At 41.0% G+C, this 26,881-nt stretch overlaps 1 protein-coding gene across 2 annotated transcripts in view; it reads left to right on the forward strand.

The window, feature by feature from the left end:
- The window catches only part of usp6nl (USP6 N-terminal like), a 93,369-nt gene that overhangs the window by 13,340 nt on the left and 53,148 nt on the right, over nt 1-26,881 (forward strand). Inside the window, exon 1 of one of the 2 annotated variants that reach the window (XM_063501065.1) lies at nt 24,439-25,014. The exons of the other annotated variant lie outside the window; for it this stretch is intronic. Within the exon in view, the coding sequence (XP_063357135.1) occupies nt 24,945-25,014 (70 nt within the window). The 5' untranslated portion in view covers nt 24,439-24,944. Of the gene's footprint in view, nt 1-24,438; nt 25,015-26,881 lie in introns of those variants that run through there. 2 annotated transcript variants of the gene reach the window in all.

Raw genomic sequence — 26,881 nt, forward strand, 5'->3', positions numbered from 1 at the left:
TTTAATAAATACTCTTATAATACAACGAAAAAGACAACTTCTCTTCTGCACCACTATCCTGAGGTAATGTTAGCCAAGCGAACTTGGATCAAATCAACTCAGCTGAAAAACTACAATGACTAATGACACAGTTAATTGCAGTGTTGTCTGAAACAGATTGCATGTAATTGCCAATTTGACTACATTCAGTCACAGACGGCAACATTTATGGCAGGTTTTAGTGACAATATTGGTGACAATATCATTTTGCAGCATAAAAATAACTAATGAGATGATTTTATCTTATTGGCTAAAAACAGATATTGAAAATCTATCTAGATACCCACCTGTTGTTCAAATGTTGTGTTTGCCAGGGGCAACCAATAAGAAGAAACCTTAAAGCAAGGGAAGGGGAGCTAAAACAGCTTGTTTCATACAGAGTATCTGTACTGAAGTCCAGTATGAGATAAATGAGGATTACTTTGAACTGTGGATCATGCAAAGCTACTCTGGTAGAGGTGCTGTTGATTTGGGAAGAATGGACATTTATTAAAAGGATTTTGGTGCTTTGGAAACTCTTATCACAACAGTTTGCAGCATGAATATGATAGCAGATGTCTACAGTGGTTAACTCAAGTTCATTTAACGGAGCTACAGCTGCTTCAAAGGGTCACTGCTGAATCTTATCTTGATTTACTGCCTGCAGCTAAACGTGTGAGATGTTAAGAAAGGAATGGTTTATTTATTCACTCCAGCAACAATAGATTTATTTGCTCTTTGATATCAGGTCACTGCATTTACAGCGCTGCCCTCTCCGACCTTTTCTTCTTTGCCGTTTAGCTCACATTACAGATAGGGGATTGAACAGGAGCCAGCAGCATCTGCTGCTGCCAGCAGTCTCTCTGCACTCTCCAGCGTTTCTCCACACAGAGCCACAAGGCCGAATATTTGTGTACCAGCAAGCTGGGAGTGGGTTACCGGGGCAACCCAGCACATGTGAGGCATGTGCTGGAAGCCGATTGGATTAGACAGACACTTCTGAAGGGGGGGTGCTAAGAGATTTAACCCGACTACTGATTTTTTTTTTCCTTTGTACACACACTCAAAGAGGTGGCGTGTGTGTCAGGAGTGTTTAGATGGCTGATGTGATTTCTTGTGAGTGATGTGAATAAAGGGAATCTTGACTGATGAGCTAAGTCTTGTGCGGTCGAAAAGGTAACCGGCACCTTGGAGGTTTACGCGACTTTGTGTGTGTGTTGTTTTTTGTTTTTTTAAATTGATGTGTGTTAGTTTGTAATGCAAAGGTTATGGGAACAATACATTTTAATGTTGTAATATGTTGTCATCTAAGAGAATTGATGCAGATCTGAAAAGAACTCGTGCCGCTTGGGCCAAGGTTAAATTGTATATAACTCAGATTCAGGTTTGCATGCATCATAGCAAACTAAACCTTATTGATACAGACAGCTGATGTCAAAAATTCAGCATTCACCTCACTAATGATTACAAAAACAACTAGAAACTAGTGAAAAAAATGCCAATTACCCACATAAATCATCATAATTGTGGACAGGCACTGCGCTTTTTTGGGAGTTTGTTATACCATTTCCTGGGGGGCAGATAAAATGTGCACATCTACCCTGACTGCACAAGGAGATTATTTCTGATTGGATCACTTTCCAACTTGTCCCTCCTTTCTACACAAATGAATTAGTTCTAATTGCATGTCGTCTCTCTTGTCATTTTTATTCATTGACCAAAGTGTCGATAGATTTCATCATAGTTTTTGTCCTCGTGCATTCGTTTTTATTTAGTTATCGTCCTGAACACAGAATTTATCCTAATTTCAACCATTCACCAATTGAAATTCGAGCATTTTCTATTGAATAGAGGTCTCTAACATGTCTAGTACACAACTGTTAAGGCTAAAAACTACCACATCTTCAAAAACACAGCATTTGATCAACATTTTATTTAGCTGTGAAATGGCTGAGATCAGAGACATCAACTCCAGATACAGAGACTGCATGGATATCTAGTTTTATAAAATCTAAAACATGTTTATGTCGTTAATATTTGTATATCTAGATGTAATCTGTGCTAGTGTCACGTTGCGTGTTGCATGGTGAGCTTATCTGCACGAGTCTCTAATAACTTCATCATCCAGTCCTCTGCATTATAGTCTTTCTGTCTTGTAGATTTTTCTAGACCCTTCTTTGACTTCACTTTTTAAAAAAAAACCCATATTTTCAACAGCCTTTCAGGCACTTTTTGCTTTTTTTTTGGTTATTGTAAATGTGAACTTTTTGTTTGGATTTGGCATAAAACCTCCCAAAAACTCAAGTTTAACCAAGAGCCAACCTGAATATACGAAGCCACCGGCCTGCTGCAGCCTAAAAACAGTATCAGTGTTAAGTAAACAATTTAAAAAGGTTGTTAAAAAAAAGTTAATATCTAACCTTTGTGATGGGATCTCGCTCAAAGGCAGAAAACACAGCAGATGAACAAAGTTGGTGGTTTTTGTTGTCTTAATGGGGCCTGAATGAGCAGCAGGCGCGCTGGGAGAAAGTCTTTTATGTCTTTTCATTATTCATCTCAACCTTTGATAGAGTCACTCTCTCGCCTGGAGGTGGTTGGTGAGGTTGATATCCTGGGCTAATTACCTTAATTACCCCCCTATAACACACAGAGCCACCGGCCTTGGCAGGGCGGGGTTAGCGTCCTCTAACAAGTCTCTTCCTCAACCAGGAAGGCTGACTCACTCCAGATGGAAGAAAGGGGGACACGATAGCAAGGCTCATCTTTCAACTGCTATAAATGGATTAGACGCTGGATGCAGCATCACTGCGGGTGCTGCCTTCTCAGGGTTCTCACAGGAGGCCGGTGGGAGGTTAACTAAGGACCACTGGGTACCCTGGACAGGGTTCAAGCTGTTCACCAAAGGGTCAAAGGAAGTTTTTGTGGTTGTTCATTTTAGATTTTTAGACTATTAAGTATGGAAATATAATTGAGTTTGTGTTTCGCAGGTGTGAGAGGGATCTGAAACACCAAGGGGAACCGAAAGCGATATTTTTAGGAAAGAAAAAAAAGACCAGGGTCTTGAAATGTCACCACAGGTTGAGCTTTATTTACTCGTAGTCTCTGTGTGTTCATTGGTACACAACACATTTCATTCTGTGCCTTTATTAGATTTCTGTGGTCATCTGCTCTGTATAGTCAGCACATGTCTTCAGAGCTGGTGTGATGCAACAAATAATATGATCTGTGAACAGAAAAAGCTGTTTGGCGATACAGCACAGAGTCATTATATCTGGAAATAATACACTGCAGCTCTGTCTGTAGCACAATAACTTCCAGCCCTTCCCTGCAGACCAGTAGGAAATGGATTCCCAGCAGAGTGATAACAGTGGAAGGAGAGGAGATTGATGACAAATGAGGAACAGACTCACAAGCTGTGCGATGTTTTATTGCTGTTGTATAAACAGCACAGTTAGTTAAAGGATAATGGCTGTACAGGAGTTTCTATCAGCAGCAACAGTTTGGTGTGTCTACATAAAAACACTTAATAAGCTCCTATTTGTTCTCTTTTGTTAAAGCTTTACTTGTGATTTAATGTATAGCAGGTTGGCTGTTTTATCATAGTCTGAATATCCATTAGAGTTATTGAAATGCTTTGCTGTGAAATATTTACAGAGCTCTCATTAAGAAATCTGCAACTAACTGCATGGATGTCAGTAATATTAATGTATGATATGGCTTGTTTTTTTGGTTGCAAAATCTTAATTTCTGAATTAGGAACTGTAGCTGGGAGATAATGCAGTGAAAGTAAATGTGATTCTTAAGGAAACATCTCATTTATCTGTCATGCATCTCTGCTCCTGTTCATTTTAAACACTTGTGGAAATAGCAGTTGTTTTTTGGAGAGGTCAAATTTTCCTTTCAGCACCACATGTTTTGCTAATTCCTGATATATCACATGACCTTATGCTTTCAAGTGTGGTGGTTTCACAAACAGACCAGCAGGCACCCAAGATGATCATCGTAGTGGCTACTGGTCTGTTTGTGAATATGCTAACTCTCCCGAACTCCGAAAGAAGCATTTAGATGTAATGCAAGTCTGACTTTCTGACATATGACCGCACACGCGGGATGAGAGTTTGAGGGCAGACATGGACCGTTAACTCCAATCTGTTCACCTGTCCTTCGCCCACACACAGACGTGTACCTTCATCTCTCCCTGTCAGGAGAAGCCTGATGTCATCGCGTGGCGTGCTGGGCACACAGTGTGTCTGGGCGTGGCGCAGGATAATTATCTTCTTCGTCAAAGCCTCATCTGGTCTCCATCTGCTGGACTCGGAAAGCTTAACCACAGAGCACACAGGGAAACAGTGTTTACACTCACTGCCCTTCTAGACCTGCAGGTTCTATTAAAACTCAAGTCGGTTTGCAGGTTTTTTTCCAGCCTTACCCCAACAGTATCGCATGTTAACACCTGGCTGCAGCTCCACAAATATACAGCCTTTCTATAGATAGCATCAGTGAAGTTCTGTTGGAAATATTTGTCTGAGCACCCACATGTTGGGTATAGCTCTTGAGGGAAGGGAGAGTGTTATTAACTCCACCATAATTTCCAAGCCCGGGAACTTCATGAACATAAGCTTGCAGTCCCCACTATGATGCTAATCATGTCGGGTACGTGTCAGCTAATAGCGCTCGTGTCTCCCCGCTGTGCTTGTCATTCTTAGCTTGACACATTCAGATCCAAATAGCTCTTAGCGGGCGTTCAGAGGCAGAATAGAACTGTGTCAAAGCACTGCTTTAAACGAGGCGTGTTGGTTACTCTACTTTGAGATTAGGACTGTCATGTTGAGATGCCGTGGATGGCAGTGAAGTTCAGAACCTGTGCTGAACACTGCAAAGATTATGATCATAACCAAAGCCAAACAATGAGGAACTGAGTTTACCAAAAAAAAAGCAGACAAATGAAGCCGAGGCTAAAAACCAGAGTTCCTGGAGAGGCTGATGAGTCACCTAGACTCCCATTTTAAATTCTGAACTATACAAAAAAATACAGATGCTTACAGCCTGGAACAAAAAGCTTGTGTCTCTGGTGAGCCACTTATAATGCAAGTTAAATCCCTGTTTTATGTTTATGGTATGTCTGTTAGTAATTAGTATCCTTGTCGTAACTGATCAGTTAGGGCTTTATCTTTTCCTCCATTTATGGTGATGACAGCCATCGATGCTAAAATCAAGGCTTTAAAACAGGGCGTCATAAATAAATGGCTATGTGAAGCTGTGATATACAGTTTATAATGGTACAACAAGCAGTGAGCCAGGCTGACCACAATGGTATCATCAAAAGCTAAAGCTAAATCAGACGGTTTGTACTTTGGGTATTTGGCTTATATGCAGAGTTATTATAGTTTTGATTGCAAAATCTTTTTTTCACATCTAGTTTTAGTTAGTTTAGCTTAGTTCGCTATAATAAACTTTCTTATTTGCTAGTTTATTATAGTAGTTGTAGTATAGTTAGGTTGCAGCCAGCAGCTTGTTAGCTTAGCGTAAAGTTTCAAAGACTAGAACCTGAGAATTTATTCCAGTCCCTCTGACTAAATTACAAACAAAAAACGGGGTTTCTCACTGACTGTGGTTTAGTTAAGTACCTAAAAGATCTGAAGGATTTGTAAAGCAGCAGAGCTGTTATTGCTGCAGGCTGTTTCTTAACGTCTGAGCTATTGCACAAATCTAAGTTTTGTCCGGTCCTATGTTCCCTTTTTTTTTCCTTTTCTTTTGCTTGGTTTGTGTTGGTTTAGCTGATGACACCACATCCCTGAAAACACTCGGAGGCAGCATTTGTTCTTGTGTTCATTGTGTTTTTCCCGTTAAGCTCTTAAGCCCTGAAGTCATGATGACACGTCTCCTGGTGTGAAATGTGTCCTCTTACTTTACAGCAGCTCCAGATAGTTGATAGTTGTGCCCAAAGAATGACTCGAAGCTAATTATTGGAGAGATTGGAATTTGTTTGCGTTGGAAAAGCACCTTAGGAAAGAGGGCCATTTCGGTTTATTGTTGTTACGCAGGTCAGGCAGGTTTATTAGCCCGCTGTACTTCCTCTACTTCAAGGACCTGTTGCCTCAAGCATGCTGTGCATTTGAACTTGTACAGAGTCTAGGGATTAGGATTAGTCCAGATTTTATAACGGATGACATACTGTTTTCATTAATGCTGCTGTGGCACATCTAAGGGCTCCCACAGAAAGGAAGCGAGGTATGCGCCCCTGGCGTGGCATTAACTCTGCAGATGTGATGAATTTTCTCTGCAGCAGCAAAATGATCATCAAATCTGTGATGTTTACTCCCAAAATGCTACTTGTTGTGGTTTTTGCACAGACTCTTCTGTTTCTGTTCTTTTCTCTCTCTCTCTTTTTTTTTTAAACCTGCAATTAAATTTGTTTTGCTGTCTGCTTTATCGGCTTAACACAGAGATTCAACCAAAGCAGAAGCTGGGAAAATGAAAGCCATTCGCTTCAGAGCAGAAACCATCAAATAGGAATTGATTATTTCTCTTCACAGCGTTGCTTCCCATTCTTATGTGTTGTGATAGCAGCAACCAAAACAGTTGCAATTTGAACAAAATTGTACTTTGAAGGACTTTGTTCATTATTTATAGCTCATTATTTCTGTTCAGTTCAGTTCAGTACACCTTGCTAGTATCAGATTTGACCTTATTTTGCCTTCACAGCTAACCTAAGTCTTCATGGCATAAATTTAACAAACATTCCTCATAGATTTTGGTCAATATTAACATGACAGCATCACACGGTTGCTGCAGATATGTCGGCTGCACATCCAATCTTCCATTTCTCTGCATCCCAAATGTGCTCTACTGGACTGAGGTTTGTGACTGTGGAGGCTATTTGAGTCCAGTGAACTCATTGCCATGTTTAATAAACCAGCTTGAGATGATTTGAGCTTTGCAACATTCTGCATTATTGTGCTAGAAGCAGCCATCCAAAGATGAACACTGTAGTTATAAACAAATTGACGTGGTCAGTAACAATACTGAGCGATGCTCAGGTGGTGCTACCAACATTGGTAAAACTACTGAGAAATAATACAATTCTAAATGCGTATTTTATGCCATCCTTGTCACTATCAAGTTATTTACCATATAACCACTTTCTTAAAAAAAATTTTATTGATGGTACTTGGGACAACGCAGAGTCATCACAATCACTTCCCTAGATAATCAAAGATCAATCAGTTTTAGGAAGTTGTGTAGTTTTCCTATTAGGACCTCAGGAGAGATTCATGTTGTTCTGGTGTTTGAATCCATTTTGCCCTTGTGTTTGATGTAGTCTATAAGTTTCAAGTCATACTACAATATTTTGGAAAGTATTTCAAGTCTGCGTTTCAAGACCAGGGAAACTTTTGGTGTGTGAGTCATCAGTCTAGATTCATTTCAGGACTAAGATTCCTGAAATATTTTGGATTCGCTTGTAAATTTAGCCGGGGTGTAATTTCAGCAAATACAGGGGTGAAGGTGGAAAAGTAATCTTCCCCCAATGATCCTCCTCTTTTCTCTCTCCTTTCCACCACTGCACATGGTCTGCTGCCATGTTTTATTTTATGCCTTGCCCGTGTGTCCTCTATGACGGTCAGTAGCTGAAATGTGTGATGTTGATGCCAGGTTGATGCTGGAATGCAGTTCTTCCAGCCTCTCTCTCTCTGTCTTTTCCTGCAGTTGTGAAAGATGCTCAGCTGCCGTATTTGTGGTCACAGTGTGTGTGTGTGTGTGTGTGTGTGTGTGTGTGTGTGTGTGTGTGTGTTGGGGTTGGCTGGTGGTAGGGGGGGTGTTACAGGAAGGAAGCTTTGCTGGGATATGATTACATCTTCCAGTAAACAAGGCAGCAGGAGGAAATGGATCCAAAGACCCTATCCTCAGGGCATCACGGTGCAGATACTAAAGCTGGAGAGAGAGATTTAATGGGTAATACAAAGTTACCGAGAAGAGCACATGTGCCCTGGTACATGGCTTTAAAAATCAGACCTGACCAGTTATTGCTTTCTTTCTAGCCAATTCTTTTCTTACCAAGATGCTGACTCCATTGGTAGCTGCAAGCTCTCACAGCTCCACAGAATTTGGCTTCTTTTTCCTTTCATTCATTTTTTTTTTTTTTTTACATCTTATTGTTTCTTTATATACATGGGGATTGAAGGTTCATCCAGTTACCCGTTAAGTAGTCTTTGAAAGTGCCTGTGCTTTTTAAACCTGGTATGTTAGGTAAACACTGTCTACAGTGCTTCTACATATTATTGATTATTATTACATCAGTCTCCTCGCTGTACCTTGCTGTGATGTCTGGCTTTTTTCAGATTAATGATAATGAATGAATGAATGATAAAAAATCTGTGTGCATTAAAGTAAACCTGTTGATTGTAGCAGCTTCTGTGATTCAGTGTTAAAAATAATCCTTCTTTCACAGCTCAGCTTCTGACTGAAACAAGCCATTTTTAGCTCAAGAGGACTTTGTTCTGATTGGCTGCCCCTCAGAAACAGAAAGTTTTGACAGCAGTTGGGCGGGGCTTGTGCGCTCACAGAGATTACTTGTACATGTCCTGACCTCACAGCATTACTGGCCCTGTTCCAGCATTGTAGCGGTATGTTTACCATGGGAAATAAGGAAAAGCGTAATAGGTGCCCTGCTTTCACATATAAAATGCAAGTTTCCTTCATGGACAATGACATGAACTCCATAACTTCCTGAAACCCACTCGACTTCCTGAAAATCAGTCTGTCAGAAATAATTAAATGATCCTGTTGTAGTTGGTATGAACTTACAGAATCATTCCAGCTCTCTTAAATTTATGTATGTGTACAGTTCAGGGCTGCAGACAACGGTAAGAACGGCCTTTATTTCCCATGATGCCTTTTGTGGAATGAGTAGTCACTCTGTCATCCACTGGAGCACCCCTTAGCCTTTTTATTAGTTTTTATTTAATTAATCTATCTATTGAGCCTCCACAGAGGTGCAGCTGCCTCTATGATGACAGTGTGGAGTACTTTTGCTTCCACCTGGTAAATGTGCTGCATATTTAAAACAACAAAATATCTTTCATTTGCTTTGCTGCAAACTTTGCTGTTTATATTAATGAACAACTGTGTTGTATAGTGAATTATATATATAATTAAAATAAACATATATTTATTTGCTTTATTTTTAAGGACAAATAGAATATAGGGCAATGAGAACCTGGCAGTAGGAAGTAAGAAAAGGGTTAACGTGCCAAGTTTGTCGGCCCAGCAGTTAAAAGTCTAAATATTGAATTGACTGACATGGAGAACTGACAAAAGAATATTTTATTTCCTGGAAACTTTGATAAAAAAGATGCACTAAAATAGTTTCAATTTTTCTTGGACACTTAGATTTATTGGTTTAACTCTATTCCTTTATATCTGGAGAAAGATGGAGCAAACGCCTGACTTTTATGCAGCAGTTGGATGGCGACTTGTTGTTGCTGAAATTGTTGATGGGTTTAATTTCCTGCTTATGTAAACATGAGATCCCTGATGAGGGACAGCCTCTCGGTGCTGCTGTGGTTGTGATTGTATTTTTCCACAATCTTGTTTCAGCTGTTAACACGCTTCTTCAGTCTGTGTATTTTTATCCCGGTTGATACAATGATGGTTACTTCAGTTTATTATTTATTATTATTTGTTTTATTGTTTATTTTGTCAGGGAACCTGCATAAAATTATAAATATAAAAAAAGGAAAAATAACTAGCTGATAGCTAATTTCCATCTGGAGCCTCTGGGCAGGTAATCATACTATTGAACAAGCTATAAAATACAAATACATGTCTGAAATAATAGATACAAGTTGTGAAATCCAATCAAATGTGCATAGAAAACCTAAAAACCCTCCAGGCGCACAAAGCACGCTGTAAAACCTGTGTAAATGGCCGGGTGTTCCCATCAAAATATGAAGCTAATCGAAAGAAAAGGGTCAGATAAATGCTGGATTTGATTAATGTGGACATAAATAACACCAACAGTCACCTCAGGGTGCTTTACATTAAAAGACCCTACACTATTTGAGAAAGCACTTGGTGACAGTGGGAAGGAAAAACTATTTTAACAGGAAGAACGAGGTTTAGGGAGGGGCAGCCATCTGCCACAACCTGTTGGGGGTCATAGGTGGAAGAGGCGCTGATAAGCACAGGAAACCTGGAACCAAAGTAACTGAAAGCTATCCAAGCCAATGGGAGATCCTTCGAAGTTAAAGAGAGCCGGAAGGAAAGAAACACAATTTCAAGCAGAGATTTCCCTTGAGATGGACCTGTTTCATACCTTTGTCATCGCTCCTTTAATCCTTCATTCTACAAAATGAAATGCTTACAATGCTTTTGAATGCCGAAGCTTTTATTTGTCTCAGACTGGGTTGGCCTACAAAACATCAGATGTAGTCAGGAGACAAATGGATAAAATGAACTTGTTATAGACAAGTCGTCCTGCAGCAGAGGTTATAAGACCGAGTCAGGTTGTCTTGGTTGAAGCATATTTTGTGTGCTGGGCAGTCAGTTTGGGGGTGGGTGTTTAAAAAGCCGCGAGGCAGTCATAACTAGCCTCTCAGAGCTGCCAAATTAGCACTTCCAGTTGGTTATTTCATTGCTGCTTGGCAAATTTTTTCCCGTACTGTTGCACTTTTATCAGGTTTTCCAGCAGCATTGTTTAGCTCAAAGCAGATCTGAAGGCAGAAACAGTTGGTGTTGATTATATTTGTTTTTTTTCCTGATGGGGGACAAAAAACAGCTGACTACATTTTTGATCATACCCTCAAGACAGTCATAACTTAGGAAAGCTGCACACAGAGTAATTGACATTATCAGTGCATAAAATATAAAGATTTGACTTTCATATCAGGATGCAGAGACCTGTGGCTCATTGCACACTCAGTTGCTGGCAGCAATTTCTTAAAAATTCATCTAGCTGATTGATTTAAACCGCTGAACTGGTTCACCCGATGAATAGCATTAGACCAACTGACTGCTAACTTTTGCCAGATGCCAAAAAAGTGATTCATAAAGGAGAGAAGCTGCCATGTGCTGTCTGAAGCAGGCAGTCATTTTAATGGAAAACAGAACGTTATTTTTTTTTTTATAAATAATGTATATTTTAAACAAGATAATTGTACCATAAGGATTTAAGATCAACTGACACAAATTGCCTCCCTCTTTCTCGTTAGCTTTCTCCTTCACAGACACATTCAAATGATGTTGCTTTGCCACCGTCTCCTCATGGGTTCACTGTATTTAGTTGCCATGGTGAGCCGAGCAGCTCTTCTGTTTTTCATCGACGGCGCTCAGAAAGTTTGAGGCATCAATACTTAATGTCTGGACATCAGACAAATGGGAGCTGGTACAACAAAGAAACCCTTGCTGTGCTTAAGAGTGTGGCTTTTATGATGTTTCTGCTCTTTGGGAACGTGGTGTGAATTCACCCACATTTCCCTCCACTTTGTTGTTGTCCTCATCCAGTCGTATTTAATAAAAACTGACGTTCTCGTGCTATGAAACTGTGGTACAGTTAAAGTTGGTATTGTACTCACGTCGTGTAAAAACTCACTGGAAGCAGGAAAAAATAAACTACAAGGTTGATTTGGATTAAACCTGTTAAAGATGGCGCATCGGCAAAGAGAGAGCACAATGAGATCGCTTTCTCAACCCTCCAAGCTCTAAGGCTCTTTGACGTCTGTGGGGAGCCTTTGTAGGGCCATGATGTGTAAGTGACCAGCACTGTTGCTGGCATTTATACTTTTGCTTTACATGTTAATTAGCATGTGGTCGTGTCCCGGTGTTTTATACATAGTGCCACCCAATAGAAACAAATAAATTTCATCCTCTGCCTAATCACATGAGCCAAGGTGTGAAAACGGGTGTGGGTCACAATCAGCCAAGGTTTCAGGTGAACCCACGGTGAGACCTAATAACTCCCCTCAAATGTGTTAAATGTAAGAAGTAGGAATAAAAGTAAAAAAAAAAATATGCTCAAGTAAAGTACAGATACCTGCAAAATCTACTTAAGTACAGTAACAAAGTTTTGTACTTTGTTACTTATCACCTCTGATTAGTATTGTAACAACGTCTCTAACGACACAGCCATGAGTCATGTTAGCTACAGCTGTTATTTGTCTGTCAGTGTTAGACAGACAAATAATGTTGTGCTCCTTCCTGCATTCATTTACATGGTGTGTTGTAAACTGGACTTGGCTGACCACATTCGCACAGTTTATCTAAAAGTAGGTGAAGCAGAGGTAAAGCCAAGCTTTGATGTATTTTAAGTAAGTCCGAAAGGAAGCTTTTACTTTGTAAATATCAAAGCAGGAGTATGCAGAAATTAGGTGAAGGAATAAGGACAAAAAACCTGAATTTGAATTTAGACAGCAGCTCCCCTTTTGGTTGTTAAGCCCTGCCATCAGACATTTTAAGAGCTTCGTGCACCTAAAAAAATGAAGTTATGGTCTCATTTGCTTGCTTTAAGTGTTACTGAATACAATAACGTGTTTATTTTGTAAATTGTGCTCCCCATTTGAGTAAAAAAAAGGAAGGTAAAGCAGTGTAAGCTTTGCTGTGGATTTCAGTTAGTCATGTGCTCCTCGCTGGTAACAATCTCTCTCTTTTTTTTCTTTTTTTTTTAAATCAAATGCACAACTATTACAAATGAGCACACAAGCACGGTGACTTAACATTTCGTAACATATCTTATCAGCTCTCAAGAAGCCGCATTTGCAGCCTCCCGCAGTCACAGTGAGCAATTATCTTACAGTAAACCCGGGAAAAGCCACAGCACTCCTTTCTGAATCCCACAGTCACTGACAAACATCTCCCCACCCGTCAGCCCGTGATAAACGACGCACGGCCTATCGACCAATGTCAAGTAGGATCCACCTGATCGACTGCGTGATGTATGAATGTGTTCATGTGAGAGTGAGAAAAGAGAAGAAGGGAGTGAGCGTGAAGCATTGTGGGTAATATTTGTAGACTCCCACGTTGGTGAGGCGGTCACCGCGAATGTCTGACTGTACATACATTTAACATCAGCTCAATCTTCCTTACCCAGCATCCTCTGCTCCTGCCTTAATGACTCTTTGTTGATCTGTGTGTAGCTTTGTCTGCTTAAACAGCACACATACACGCTAATGCACGCAAACACGTCACAGCTGATCAATGGGAGGCTGGGTCATGCTGCCCTGGGAGAGTTTAGCTCTCAGGGAGGTCTGGACCTTAATGTGTACTTACATCAGAGTTGTGCTGATTTATCAGCTTTCTGATATACTCGCCTTTGGTTAAGACTATATTTGGAGTTTTCCTGCTTGAACTTCTAGAACATGAACTTCTTAATTTTGTCGACTTTATCTTGCCAGTCAAAGCCTGAAAAAATCTTTTAGTTTACTGTGTGTACTAAAGTACACTTACTGTGCTTGTGGTTTATTTGCTCTAGAGACTAAACCCAAATGTAGTGTAGCGTAGTAGAGAAATACCGCTGTTATTCTGTTTACTCCCATGTATTGCACATCTTTATGTCCATGTTTATCCCCACAGCACCAATGCTGTAGGGTAATAAATGGTCTAGGATTGTTCAACAAGAAGGGCTCAAAGACAGATTCAAGATATTCAAATAAACTGCCTTAACTTGACTTTGAACAAGATGGAGCAAATGTGATTTCATGTCCTCCCTCATACACATTTTCTGGATATTTCATGCTTTTATGGGTATTATAAGAAACATGTTGAGGTTGGATTGCAGTCGGTTACACTTGGAGATGAGTAAGTTCAAGGAAAATTGCAGTTTGGGGAATGAAAAGCAACAAATGTCCCTGAGCAGGCTCTTAACTAGAGACGACTCAGTGCCTTAAACTACTTGGGTGCCCCAAGTCAAATTAATTTTACTTCACAAAAACGTCTTCCAAGGTTTCAGAATCTGTACTACATATGATACCCTCTACACTTGCAGCTGAACGAGGAGCAAAAGGAAAAAGAGCTGGGTGAAGTAACAGTGTCATTATAAAGCGGGTGACAATAATGTAATAAATTGTAGGTTATAAGATGTACTGAACCAGTTCTGTTGGAACTGAAAGAATGAAACTTGATTAATCTGCAAATTCACCAGAGAACACCACTTATGACTCATGTGATTGTTGTTTACAAACCTCGGTTGGTGTTTTACGGGGCAGCGCAAAGCCTGAACAAACCACACAGAAAAATGCAGCAAATTATGCCAAACCGTTGTGGCTCAAAGCGAGGAAACACACCATGCAGTCAGCCAAAGTGACAGTGAAATATGCTCAAGTCAGATCTGCTGTTAAGCATATGATTCACTTTGTTTAATTATGTAATTATATAATTATATAATTACACGATGCTCTCTGTGGGTGGGTGGGTGGGGAGGGGGGGTTAACTGAAATATAAAGGTTAATAATGTTTAAAGCCAAATTGTGATTTTAGTTGTAGTGCACCTTCAATGTTTTTGTTATTATTATTATTATTATTATTATTATTATTATTATTATTTTATCGTCAACCTGGTTTTTGAAGTGAAGAACTCAAACAATTAAAGACTAAAGAGCAGTCAGCCAGCTCCTTGCAACCACCAGTCACTACAAAGAAATGTGTGTTCTGCAACCAGTTGGTGAAAATTGATGGAAGTCTAGTCACACAGACCTCATAGTAACCACAGGTTGGCTTGCAACACCATCAACCTCTTTGCAGTTGTTTACAAACCTTCGCCCACCTGTCTGAGAGTGATTGCAGTGAGTCTCAGACAGGTTGGCGAAGGTTTGCAAATAATTGCTGTCTAATTTATAAATGCAGACAGATTTCAAACACGTTGCAACACAGTGTGATACGTCTCTTTGCAATAGCTATGTCGACTCCCACGCAAGGTTGCAGAGGACATCAGTAATTTTGAAGTTAAACTGACATCCTGTAGCAATAATTCGTGGGGGAATTTCTGAATTTCTGACTTGAAGTTGACACACCAAAGGTGGTCTGAAGTGATCAGTCTGCAACTGATTGCAAATGGTTGCAGACCTGTTTCCTATCTGGTCTTGATCCCCATAAGGAAACAACCAAGGGTAATAATATCGCAAGTTAATTGCACACAGTTGCAATAATTTCAGTCATATCGTGGTCTCCAACCCCTCCAACCCCTTGTTTCTCTGGTGTGACTATCCTCACTGCTCAAACAGTTTATTTTCATACTACTGTCAAATTACTTTGCCTTAAAGGGTTGTTGTTTTGTACCATTAAATAACAGTAATAATTGAAGCAATTATCTTGGGCGTGTGGACAAATGTTACTATTGGGCCACAAACAGACATCCTTTCTTTAAAAACAGGCCTAATTTTAGGCTCAGGTGTGCTTCAGGTTATAATAACAGTTTGTTATGAACTATTAGTTAAGGGTGCAGTCGGTGATGTGGGGAATGCAGGGCAGGTGCTGCTGGAAAATTTAACAATACAGTATGTAACAAGCCATGAAGGACAGCGGAACTCTGGCCGAAGCCTGATTGGTCCGAAGGCTGCGCACTTGAAGCAGGAAATGACATGGGGAGGGCAAACAGGAAATGCGAGGCAGAGCGGCGAAGTTGTTCCAGCATGTTTTTCTTTTCCGGCCGTTCCCATTCCCTTGCTCGCCGCTGCACAACGCCAGGCTGCGAGAGGAAGGAGAGGGAGGAAAGGGAGTGAGAGAGTCAACTAGAGGAGGGCATTTTGGGGAAATCCCTCCCCCGCCCCTTTCAACCCTCACCCCTGTCCACAGACATTGAACTCTTGTGAAGCTTTCAAACTGCTGACTCAAAACTGGCTGTTGTGACGTGCAGAAGGCTTTGAGTTCACTGGTTCGCTGGTTACAGATGATGTTTTTTTAAATTGTTTTTACTGCCATCTGTGTGGAAAACACCCTGAAACTTTTTCAGATATTATGTGACACCCCAGCTCTGTGCTGTGTCTGTCGGGTGGACAGAAACATGTCTTCGGTAGGATGATGCTGCTACATACCTGTAGGAGGTGTAAGTAGAAATTATCCTTGTAATAGCCGAACCGTGGCCACTGTTCCTACCTGCTTTATTAAATACATTCATGCTGTACTCTGAAGAGTCTTGTCAAAAAACTATTTAGCTGGCCTAATCTCCAAATTTGTTTTAATAGTGGAAGAAAAATGGTGGCTATAAAAGTGTTCGACAGAATTATAACCTGTCTGTGGAGTTCCCCTCCACTCTACGGATTGATTTAAGGCCTTTTAGACCTTTTATGTGGATATGCAACCCTCATCTTTATTGTTCTGATCCACTCTTGCTACTCAGCCTAATTTCCTGCAGTCTTCAGTTACCTTTCAGGCAACAAATGTCTAACAAAACAATTGATGAGTGGAACATCCCCATCTCCAGCTATTATTTCGACTCTACGAGCAGGTTTTCACCAAAGTACGAGCTAATTTACAAGCCAGCACGCGGTGTGATGAGTTGGTCATGTTCTTATAGTTGTTGCCGCGTCTCATCGGTATTCAGCAGCGGAAGCGCCGTGACGCACTGAAGCGCAGGAGGCAACATTAATCAATGTGGCGAGCAATCAGCACCCAGCCTAATTCAATCACCCCTCCAACAGAATGCTGCCATTAGGACAACAGAGGCGTGCAAGTGTGTGTTTGTGTGCTTGTGTGCTGTTGTGTCCGTTTGATTTGTTTGCATGCCGGTCCCTACGCCAGACACTCAGCTGCCGCCACACCGACAACCCGAAACAAACCCCTTTATAGAGGGAAGACGGAGCGGATAGAGACCATTATGGAGATGAGTGCTGTCTAAAATTGGAGATGCCACTTTCTTGCAGTCCACAATCGAGACAGAAGATCAGATGCGAGGCCAGAGAGATAACAGTGTAGTTGTTGTTGTCATTTTCTGCAGAGGAAGCTGAGATTGAGACAAAGAAGTGCTGTGAAGCAAAAAAGTTTTCTCTCTTTCTTTCGTAGCAGGCAGCAAAGATGGGAGTCGTGTTAAGTATATGGCGTCTGGACTTTAAAGCTTCTGTCCCTCTCTCTGTCTCCTTTGGGTAATATGTAACTTAATATGTTATTCCCTGTAATCTCCCACGACTCTGGCTATTGTTTTACTACATCCTACATTATCTTCCTTCCTTCCTTCGTTCCTTAACCTATTATCACCATTATCACTCTGCTATGTGGTTTTCCTAAAGAAATGATCCAGTCAGCATTGGGCCTTAAAAATGCAAGACTCAACATTTTTAATGACTGTGTGAAAATTAAATTGATCAGTTTATTATTATTTTACCTTATCAGAAAGTTAACAGACTAACTTGCTGTTTTAATATCTGCCCTAAAAATGATACAACTTTAGTGTTGTATCAGCTTGTCGTGCACCATTTGGCACAGCTGTATTGAAGACACAACTCTATGGCTGTGTCGGTCTTTCCATCCATTTCAATTATTTATAAGCGGTTTTGTTCAGATAGACGGAGATGCTGCAATGGCTTGAAAAGATGAGACTTTCTGGAAAAAACCACAGCAACTTTTTTGAATCCTGCTTCAGCTGTTTCTAATCCTGTACCAGCGCTGATGTGAAGATTTATTTTCTGAGTCGTAACATCTATCATTGAAGAGAAGACTGAAAAATCTGTACAAATCAGAGAAATTAAATTAAGTTTATAAGCTAATAATCCTAAAATATTAGTGAGAGAACCCTGTGAAGAAGCATTTGGCAATATTGGGGAAGAAGAAATTCCTTTTACGATGAAGAGATCTTTGCGTGGCTGCCAGTGTTGTGAAACAACCACAAATATTCAAAGTGCCATTATCAGTAAAGAAGACACAGGAATAACTAAAAATGATGGGCAAGCAGAGGGAGAGCTAGAAGCTTTTTCTATAATAGCTAAGTGTAGCGGCAGCTGACCTGAAATACCCGAAATAAACAAATGTTATGTGTGTACTTGGCAGCGGTGCAAACCAAAAACAGGTACTTAACATCAGTTCATTGCTGTAAAAATGCCTCCAGTGTTTTTGTGTTAACCTACGCCAACCTGTTTCCAGTCAGACCTGTTTTCCCGCTCTCCACAGTCATCTCTGTCTCCACTTTCCAAAATCCAAGATCGATGACCCAATTCCAGCACTGACAGCATGCCTGTTGCTAGTTTGAGTGAAGAAAGCCTCAGACAAGCTGAGCTCTTATCTGGCCTGTAGATTAAAGAGGTGATGAATCCGAGGCTTGAGCGGACTTACAGTATCTCTCCATTCTCAATCAAGTGGGCAAACTCGTGAAAGACCTGTATTGATCTGTTGCCCGTTTATGACTGGACCTGTGGGTGCTGAGAGTCAGGGCTCCATCGATACCTTGCTTCTTCAAACCTGCCCAATCCAGCTCCAGTGATAGCAGCTCAATCCATATCTCTGCAGGCGCCCTGCACCTCGCTCCCATTCCTCACAGTTTGTCTTACTCACCTTACACTTTAGACTTTGCCTCACATGTGTGACTCTTTTTATGATCCCCCTTTGAAATTCAGAAATGTAAAGCCAGTAAAACATGTCAGAAGATTACATATTGATTGTTGGGAAGGCTCTTTTTTGTAAAAGTTGAAGAAAGGTGAGGATAAGGTTGGAGTTGATTGTAAATCCAGCCACATATTGGACCACACACCCATGTACAAAGAATAATACCCTCCATGTGTAATGTGAAAAAAATGTTCTTTTTAAATAGTGTCTTTATAATGCTAAGACTTAACTTTTGAATAAGGTTAAACCTCAAAAATAAACCTCTTTAATTCATTGTGACAGCTGACAATGGAAAAATATGTAAGCAATGTCATTAATAGTAAACTGAGTCACTATCATAGCTGTAGTTCTTGCTCCGTAAGTTGAACCCATTTCATTTTTAGGTCACACACTTTGTAGTGTTTCAAATACAGCCGCAAAAGATACACCATAAATTAAAGATGCGTTGTATTTGAATATATAAATGGCTCATTAAATATGCATGTAGGCTATAAATGAAATATTCATTAAGCTTTTCTAATGCAGCAGTGCAAATATATTTGATCAATATATTTAATAGTATAATTGCTGAGATTTGTAAACATGACAAAGATAATGTAAAAGAATCCATCCATATTTCAGGCCAGACTGGAGCAGTCTAAGCAAAGAGCAGGAAGCATCCTAGTCACATGCCTAAACCACATTAATTGTTTGTTTGTTTTTTTGAATGTGTGGAAGTAGTTAAAGAGCAGCAAGGTCTTAAGTTGTTAAATCAAGCTGGGAATCCACAGTAGGAATCCACCGGCTAGTCGGCTGACTTAGCCTTTGGGGGCAATGGCAAATTTTTCTGAGCTTCCAGTGTCGTCAGCAGGTACGCAGAACAGGAATTCCTGGCAGAGTTTTGAAAAATAGGATCCACCCTGGACGTTGTCAGGACATGCCCAAAGAGATGATCATCCAAAAACACAATAAAAAACCAGAGGATTTTTTTTTTTAAAAAGTAAACATCATTTAGTTTCATGGCCCACTGGTCTGATGGGCCTGATGACAACATGTTGATACTAAACAACCATCAGCTGCTTGCTCAACATCGAATCTTGGTTAAAGGGGAAAAAAAATCTATTTAAATATGAAAGTTGTGCCAACGTTGAATACCTAACCTTGCTCTAAAATCCATTTATCATCCTATTGGGCAGAATTATTAGGGTAGTGTTCTTCACAATGAGTTCTTCATGTTTCAGAGATGGGCAACATTATATTACTGCTTTTTGTGGAGTAGTCATCCATTTAGTAACCTAAGTATTTGTTAATCAGATGTTCGGCAACTAAAAAAGAGCAAAGGTGTGCATTTCTTTTTTTTATTACAATAATCTCATCAGTATTTATTGAATTATAAGAGTTGTTGTGACTGGACCTGGATTGTTGAGGAAACCATGTCAACATCTGTCTGTTTACCGTCCAGTTTCTGCCGTCATGTGGTGAACAGTTTGATTTAGAGATAAGGTTTATGATCTGGGCTTCTTTACTTGCTGGTTTGTAGTACACTGGAAGAAATACTGCTCTTTGGCTCGCCACACGCGCTGCTTACCTGCATTCAACAAGAACCTGCTCAGACACGGCCGGCTATTAACTGCTGACGTAATACAAAAGGAAACTAGAAAGCTGTTGTTCTCCTCGCCTTAAGATTCTGTATTCTCACATCTTTATAGGTGCTACAAAGAAAAGAAAATGCCACAGGTGCTTCTACTGCTGTAGCACATCCACCCACAGCAGTACTAGCTTTAGGCTGTGATGGTTTTGATGCACGCCGTTAGCGGTGAGGCTAATCTGGTAGAAGCTGGTGTTAGCGAAAGACTGAAGGCGCTGTAATGGTGATCGTAGCGGTAGCTGCTAAAGGCCACACTTTCACCTTATGTAGTGGGGTCACAGCCTAGCAACAGTGGGTCTGAGGCTTAGCAACAGCAGCCACAGATTCAGTCCAGCAATGCGGTAATTGGACTTTCTGACAAAGTGCCGGCGGACCGACACGCTAACAAATACAGACACACTTCATCACAAGGACACATGTGCACACTTGTAGTGCACAGCCCTGCTTGTGTGTGATGACGAGGAGTGAAAGACAGAGAATGTGTGTCATTAGAGGAGAGGGATTGAAAGTGTTTCTGTGTGTGAGGGAGAAAAAGTGCGCCTTTCATTTGAGTCTTTCCCTGTGGCTCTATTTATATTAATGATGAACCTTGGTGCTGGTGTCGCTGCTGCTTCGCCCGTCTGCACGCTGCCCTGTCCTTGGGAGCTATGAATTATGTCTGTGATCCAACAGTATTTGCAGTATTTTGACAGTTAACACTCTGCAAGCGCTCAAGGTCACATCTGGGTTATTATCATTTTGTTATAAAAAATATTTATAAGCTAGTGAATAATCAGTTAATTACCAAGTGATCATTTTCTGATTACCTGATCAATCCATTGGTTACCTTACCAATAAAAAAAAATAAACCACAACGAGTTTTTAGATGAAAACTGTTTCTTTACAAATAAAAAGTACGTAGTTGTTTACATGTTCGCCTAACAACAAGGAGAAGCTCCCCAGGACGAGGACACAACGATTCCCTTTGGGGTACGTCAGGGAGGGCATCAAACATTCAAACATGTGAAGCAACTCGTTGTTGAATATTTGGAAATGTTCACACTGCTGTCTGATTGTGTTTTAAGCTTGGAAATCCCTGTAGTGTACTGTTTTGTTTTAAGCTACTGATGAATAGCAGTTTGTGTGTTTTTTGTTTTTTTCATTCTCTTCCAGATTTGTGATACTCTGGTTTGCAATGGGTATCTAGATAAAGATAGAATGACAACCTCCTTGTGAATAGGGAAAATCAGTGATTGCCCATCTAGTGACTGCAAGTAGCTGCAGCAACCAACTGGTCACCCAGAAGACGGGCATGCAACGGTATCAACCTCTGGGTCACTGCAACCTGTCTCCAAACAGTGGCAGTCTAACTCAGACTGACTGCAGTTACTCTCACACACATTGCAGACAGACTGCCAACCTGCTGTAATCAATCTGAGTCTGTGCTGAGGCATCTCTTTGGATTAAGGCACTTATTGTTCATATATAAAAACGAGGTTGCTGTGCTCCTGTATCTCTTTGCAGTTAAGTTTCCACCCTGGAGCAAATGTTTGTTCTTTTAGATCAACGAGGTCGCAGACTGACTTTGTCTTATTGCTGTTTTGCCATGAAGCACCAAAGTCAGTTTGAATATGGTAACGAACCATGAATCAATGCAAACCTGGTCTCCATCTTCAATGCAACCATTTTGCAGTCCCTGAGACAGCAAGTTCATTTTTGGTTGTTCCGTGGACTGTAGCATTTAAAAAACCAACAAACAAAAAAACTCATGCATGCATCACCAGAAGTGTAGGTCTCCGTAATATGTGATCAACATAAGTGTGATGAACATATTTCATGCAAATTGATTACTTTGACCTATCAATCCAGCATTAAATAATTACTGTATTCCTAAATTTTTGGTTGGAAAGCAAAATTAGGCTCATATTCGTGCATGATTAAGCCTATTAGAGCCACTTCAGCTTTAACAGCTTCCCAATGATAATCAGTGAAGCTCTCATCAGATCTCTATTAAATCCATATGTTAACAAGAGCATGTGTTTTGTCCTCGTGTCACCAACTGTCACTGGCATAACTCTGTTAGAGATAAATAAATTGCAGCTAGAGGCATACAGCACCAGTTTGTAATGCAAAATACATAACTGGAATTATTATATCAAGATGATGTGGTTAGAGAGATGAACAGAGCGGAGGTAAAGTATGTGGACTGATTAGAGATGTAATAATAGAGAGAGGCAGAGAGCAGGGGAAAAAAAGAAAGATGTACACACAGCTAACAAGCGAGGCGGAGAGTTACCAAACATCATTATGAAATGTGTACTGTACTAAGACTTACTGGATTTAATCAACTCTCTAATCTCATAAAAGAATGGGAGTCCTTGGGGTACTTAAAAAAATAATCTCATCAAACATTCCCGTCTATAACGGAGCACTGAAAGTCTGGATTTCTTGAAATCGGTGAATACATCTGTGGCGAGGGAGGCATATGTCCATCTCGTCTCATACGGAAATAAAGAAATGCATGTCAGTGTTGTAATGGAAAACAAGGCAGGGCAAGAAGATGTGTGCAAAGCATTGGTCCATTTTACAGATGTTACACTGAACATAAAGCTCGCAGACAGGGATTGGACCAGTTTCTCTTCTGGGTATTGTTTCCGAGTGTAAGACTTGGCTTTCAAAGAATTAAAAGCTGTGGTAGAATTACATAACAGTAGAGATTACATAAGGAATTTTGAATTTTTTGGATGCCTCTAGCTGTAGTTTATTTGTCAATACCCGTGTTGTGCCAGTGACTTGGGGATGAGTTGAAGCTGTTATCACGGCCACTTTCATACATATTTCAGAATGTCGATGGGCCAGTTTGAGCTCTTCTTGGAAGAACTGGGACCACATCTGAGGCACAGAAATTATTTATGTGAGCCAAGTGACCCAGAGCAGTGCTTAGCTGTGTATCTGAGGTACTATAGGATTATTTTACTATTTCCACATCGTCGTATATTCAGTATGCAGGCACTTTATGAGCTGTGAGCGGGCTTGCTGCAGAGTGCAGTGATCCAATTGGTCAGATGTGTTTATTCATATGCTTAAAATCTAAAAATCGACATGGATCTGAAAAAATGCATGCTGGAAATGCGTCCTTTATGGTTGCTGCGAACAGCTGCAACCAGAGTAGGTGAGCCTAAAAAGATATTTTTAATGCACAAAATATTTGCACAAATCTTGAACATCTGGTGTGTAAAGACCTTTTCTGAGCATCTAATCGCTGATCTTTTGCTTTAGTAGAAAGCCTGTTCATCCTACTGAGCTACAGCCACCTGGCTGCTGATTGGCAGTAACTGCTTCTAGATGGGCTTCTATCCTGGGTCACAAACTTTTGAATTATTTCACCTCCATGCCTCAAACTTTCACAATCATGCTGAAGCAGGCAGCTCATCAAGGCACAGAGAACCAAAGGACGCCGTGTCCGTATTGACAGTATTTGACGACCTGGGATGAGAATTTGTTGCAGAGAATGGAGAGATGTCCAGAAGAAATAATACGATGCAATCGGCAGCCTTTTAGGACTCTTTACAGAGCTAGATAAATGTTCCCTGATAAGCACTTTTGGCAGCGTGAACAGCTTACAGAACAGCTCTTTTTACCACCTGGATTGGAAGTTTGCAAAAAGCAATTAAAGTGTTCTTCTTACCTCTGGATGTCAGCTCCACTGATGCTGCTCTGTACAAATCATCACCTCACAAACACAAGACCAAGCATCTCCTATCCCTCTGCATTCTGCTCATGCTTCATGGCAAATGTACACGAAGAGAAAAATAGGGAGGGGGGTGGGGGTGGAAGAAAGCGGCACAATGAGAAGAGGAGAGAAAAAACAGAGAAGGGCGGAGTGGTGGAGAGGAAGGGAGGGAAGGAGATGCTGCGGGTGAGTGAGTGGAAGCGCCCATTAATTTGAATTTAAAGGATGTGAAAAGAGGACGGCACGAGACGCAGCCAGCCTTTGCAGGACCGAGGGAGGAGAGAGGGGCGCTGGGAGAGGAAAGAGATGGATGAGAGGGGGGAAAAAAAGAGTCTGAAAATGAGATGAGAGAGTTGGGCAGTTAAGAGGCATCACTGCCGGTCAACTGTGCATCTATTGATCCGCAGCAGCCGGGTGGTTTTTCTGTCAGAGCCACCAGAGAAAAAACAGATGAAAGGGGGGGAAAAAAGAAAAGAAGACTGCTGTGTTGTGCTTTTCTTTTTCATTTTCTTTTTCATTTTTTTTTGTTTGCTGCCAACCTGCGAAGTGAGAAGTGTGTGAGAGCGCTCCAGCTGAGCACATCACACGCGAGACGAACACATTCAGTTCGCAGAGAGTCTGAGCTGCCAGCGAACATCCACTGCTACTTTCAGCGGCCGCCAGGAGTTGAGTCGAGATTTACGGGCTGCTTCACGTGGAGCTGAGGCAGCATCCAACGCAGGTGAAGCTTGAGATTTAGTGTTTACTGCTGCTGCACATCTGTGCCGTCAGCTGTTTTATAGAAAAATACTGTGAAAGCGGAGGATACTTGAGCGCCGGAGAGTTTGTAAGCATGTCTTGACATCTGGAGAAGGAAGAAGACTGAGCCGGCAGCTCTCGTCCTGGCGTCCTGAGGTGCGAATGGGATGCTGAAACCAAGATCTTCAGGAGTCAAGATGTGGATTAGGAGATGAATTCCGAGGAGGGGTCGAGGAGGGATGAGGTTTTTCGGGGTGAGAAGGCAAGAAAGGGCTGCCACTGCCCCGTGGCACCTCCGCCTGCCTCCACCGCCACCTCCCCGTGAACATGCAGGTCCTACAGATCGTCAAGGAGCTGGTGTCGCCGTCCAGACGCAGGGCAGCGGCCAGATTCGGAGGTGTGTGTGCGCATTTTATGACCCATTAAGCTTCTATTGCAGCCACTAATTGTGTCAGAGGACAAAGATTTGAATCAGTGCAATGAAGACAAGATCAAATCTACTTGACCAAACATTATTTTGGGAGAAAGGTATGAGGAGAGCCTTGTTGAATGTATGCAGACTAATATGAAGTGCATGCAGGTTTTCAGTAAATCTCATCCCTGAAGCAGGTGAAAGGTCTACTGTTTTACTCTCTGTTATGATGTGCCTCACTGTGAGGAGCTGTTAATCCTCATCAAACTTCATTACTGTAGGTTTCAGTGGAGTGTTGGTGTTTCACAATAGTTTAAGGTCACCGCCTTTTCTTGGTTCAATTTCAGAAATATTTATTACTCTGATCTGCATAATTAGTCATGCATTAATTTGGTCTACTTGCAGCAAACTGCTGCCTAGAAAGTGCCATCCGACTCTGTGTCAAGGAAAAAGGTTTCTACCCTCTCATAATAGCCCAGCTCTGTGAAAAACAGCTCACACTTGCAGCCTCTTCTCAAGAAAATTTATAGATTTGAAGTTAGTGAATAAGATAAGCATAAAAATGCTCCCAGCAGGTGCTGAGGTCCAGTTTAAAAAAAAATCACAGCGCTTGAAGAAAAGTAAAGCCCTAAGATGTGCGAGACTGATGCCTGCAAATAGATATCTGCATATGAATACATAGAAGCTGCAGCCGGGGGGAAACAGAAAGCCTGTCATTCACTTGTAGTCTGGCTTTTATTGACCACTTGGGTTTTGAGCACACTTTGGTACACTGTGTGTGGTAAGCATATAAGGGATGTCATTTTCTGTAATGCATTAAATAATCATGGGCTGTTTCGATTTAGCTTTACGTTCATTTTTCATTTATCTGCATTCGACTACAGTGAAAAGGAAAGCTTGGCTCAGATATCTGCTGCCTGCACGCGAAACCCCTCAAAAGTAGCAGCTGAGGTTAAGTCAGCAGACTTGGGCCTGTTGTGTTCAGACCAAACACAAAGCAGTTCTCTTAGATGGAGAGATTCAAAGTATGAAAGGTGGACGTAGCTATAGATGAGGAGGGGCTAATTATAGCCAATTAGCACAGCCTGGTTAATCTCCTTTTCTGACTCTTAGAAGACCAAATTATGTGGTTAGGACTGGGCACATACGACACTATTAGAACCACATCAAACAAATTTTTACCAACAGAAGCTAATATAGGCTAACAGCTGCTAACAACAGCACTTATTAACAGAAAAATCAGGTCCTGTCAGGTTCCTTTCACGATGTTTTACAGCCTCCTCCGGAGTAAATAAACATGGACACCAGCTGACAGCCTACACTCACTACAGAGTAACAGCATCTTACGTTAACTGAGATTATTCACTTGAATTAGGATGGGTCAGAAAAGAGAACTCGATTGGTCTTTGGTCATATTCTATGGATCTCTGAACACGGCCATTGTCTTATCTACAGGTTGACCTAGGCTATACTTAAACTCTAAAACCAAGAGAACTGTCATGAAAACGACAGCACTCGTGAGGATTTGGGTGTTTGGTATGAACCAGCTGAGCCTCTGTGCTCAGGATGTCCTTAACACACACATTTTTAACGGATCTTTAATGCCCCCTTTGTCCCTAAAAGTCAGTGTCACAAGCAACACTTCTGATAGTTGATTTGATGTGGCCTCGTTGGCACAAAAACGGTCCAGTTTAATAATAAAGTTAATTAGTTTGTACTGAATGTCATTGTGGATGAGTTTGAACTTTTTGGTGTGCCATGTGTCATTAGTCTGAATGGGACGGACATGCCCCTCGAGCAGCTTCTGTAATAGCTCTGTTGCTGTGGGACATGAGTGTGTGTGCGTGTGTGT

The sequence above is a fragment of the Pelmatolapia mariae genome, linkage group LG17 (genome assembly GCF_036321145.2).
Source record: "Pelmatolapia mariae isolate MD_Pm_ZW linkage group LG17, Pm_UMD_F_2, whole genome shotgun sequence".
Lineage (NCBI taxonomy): Eukaryota > Metazoa > Chordata > Actinopteri > Cichliformes > Cichlidae > Pelmatolapia > Pelmatolapia mariae.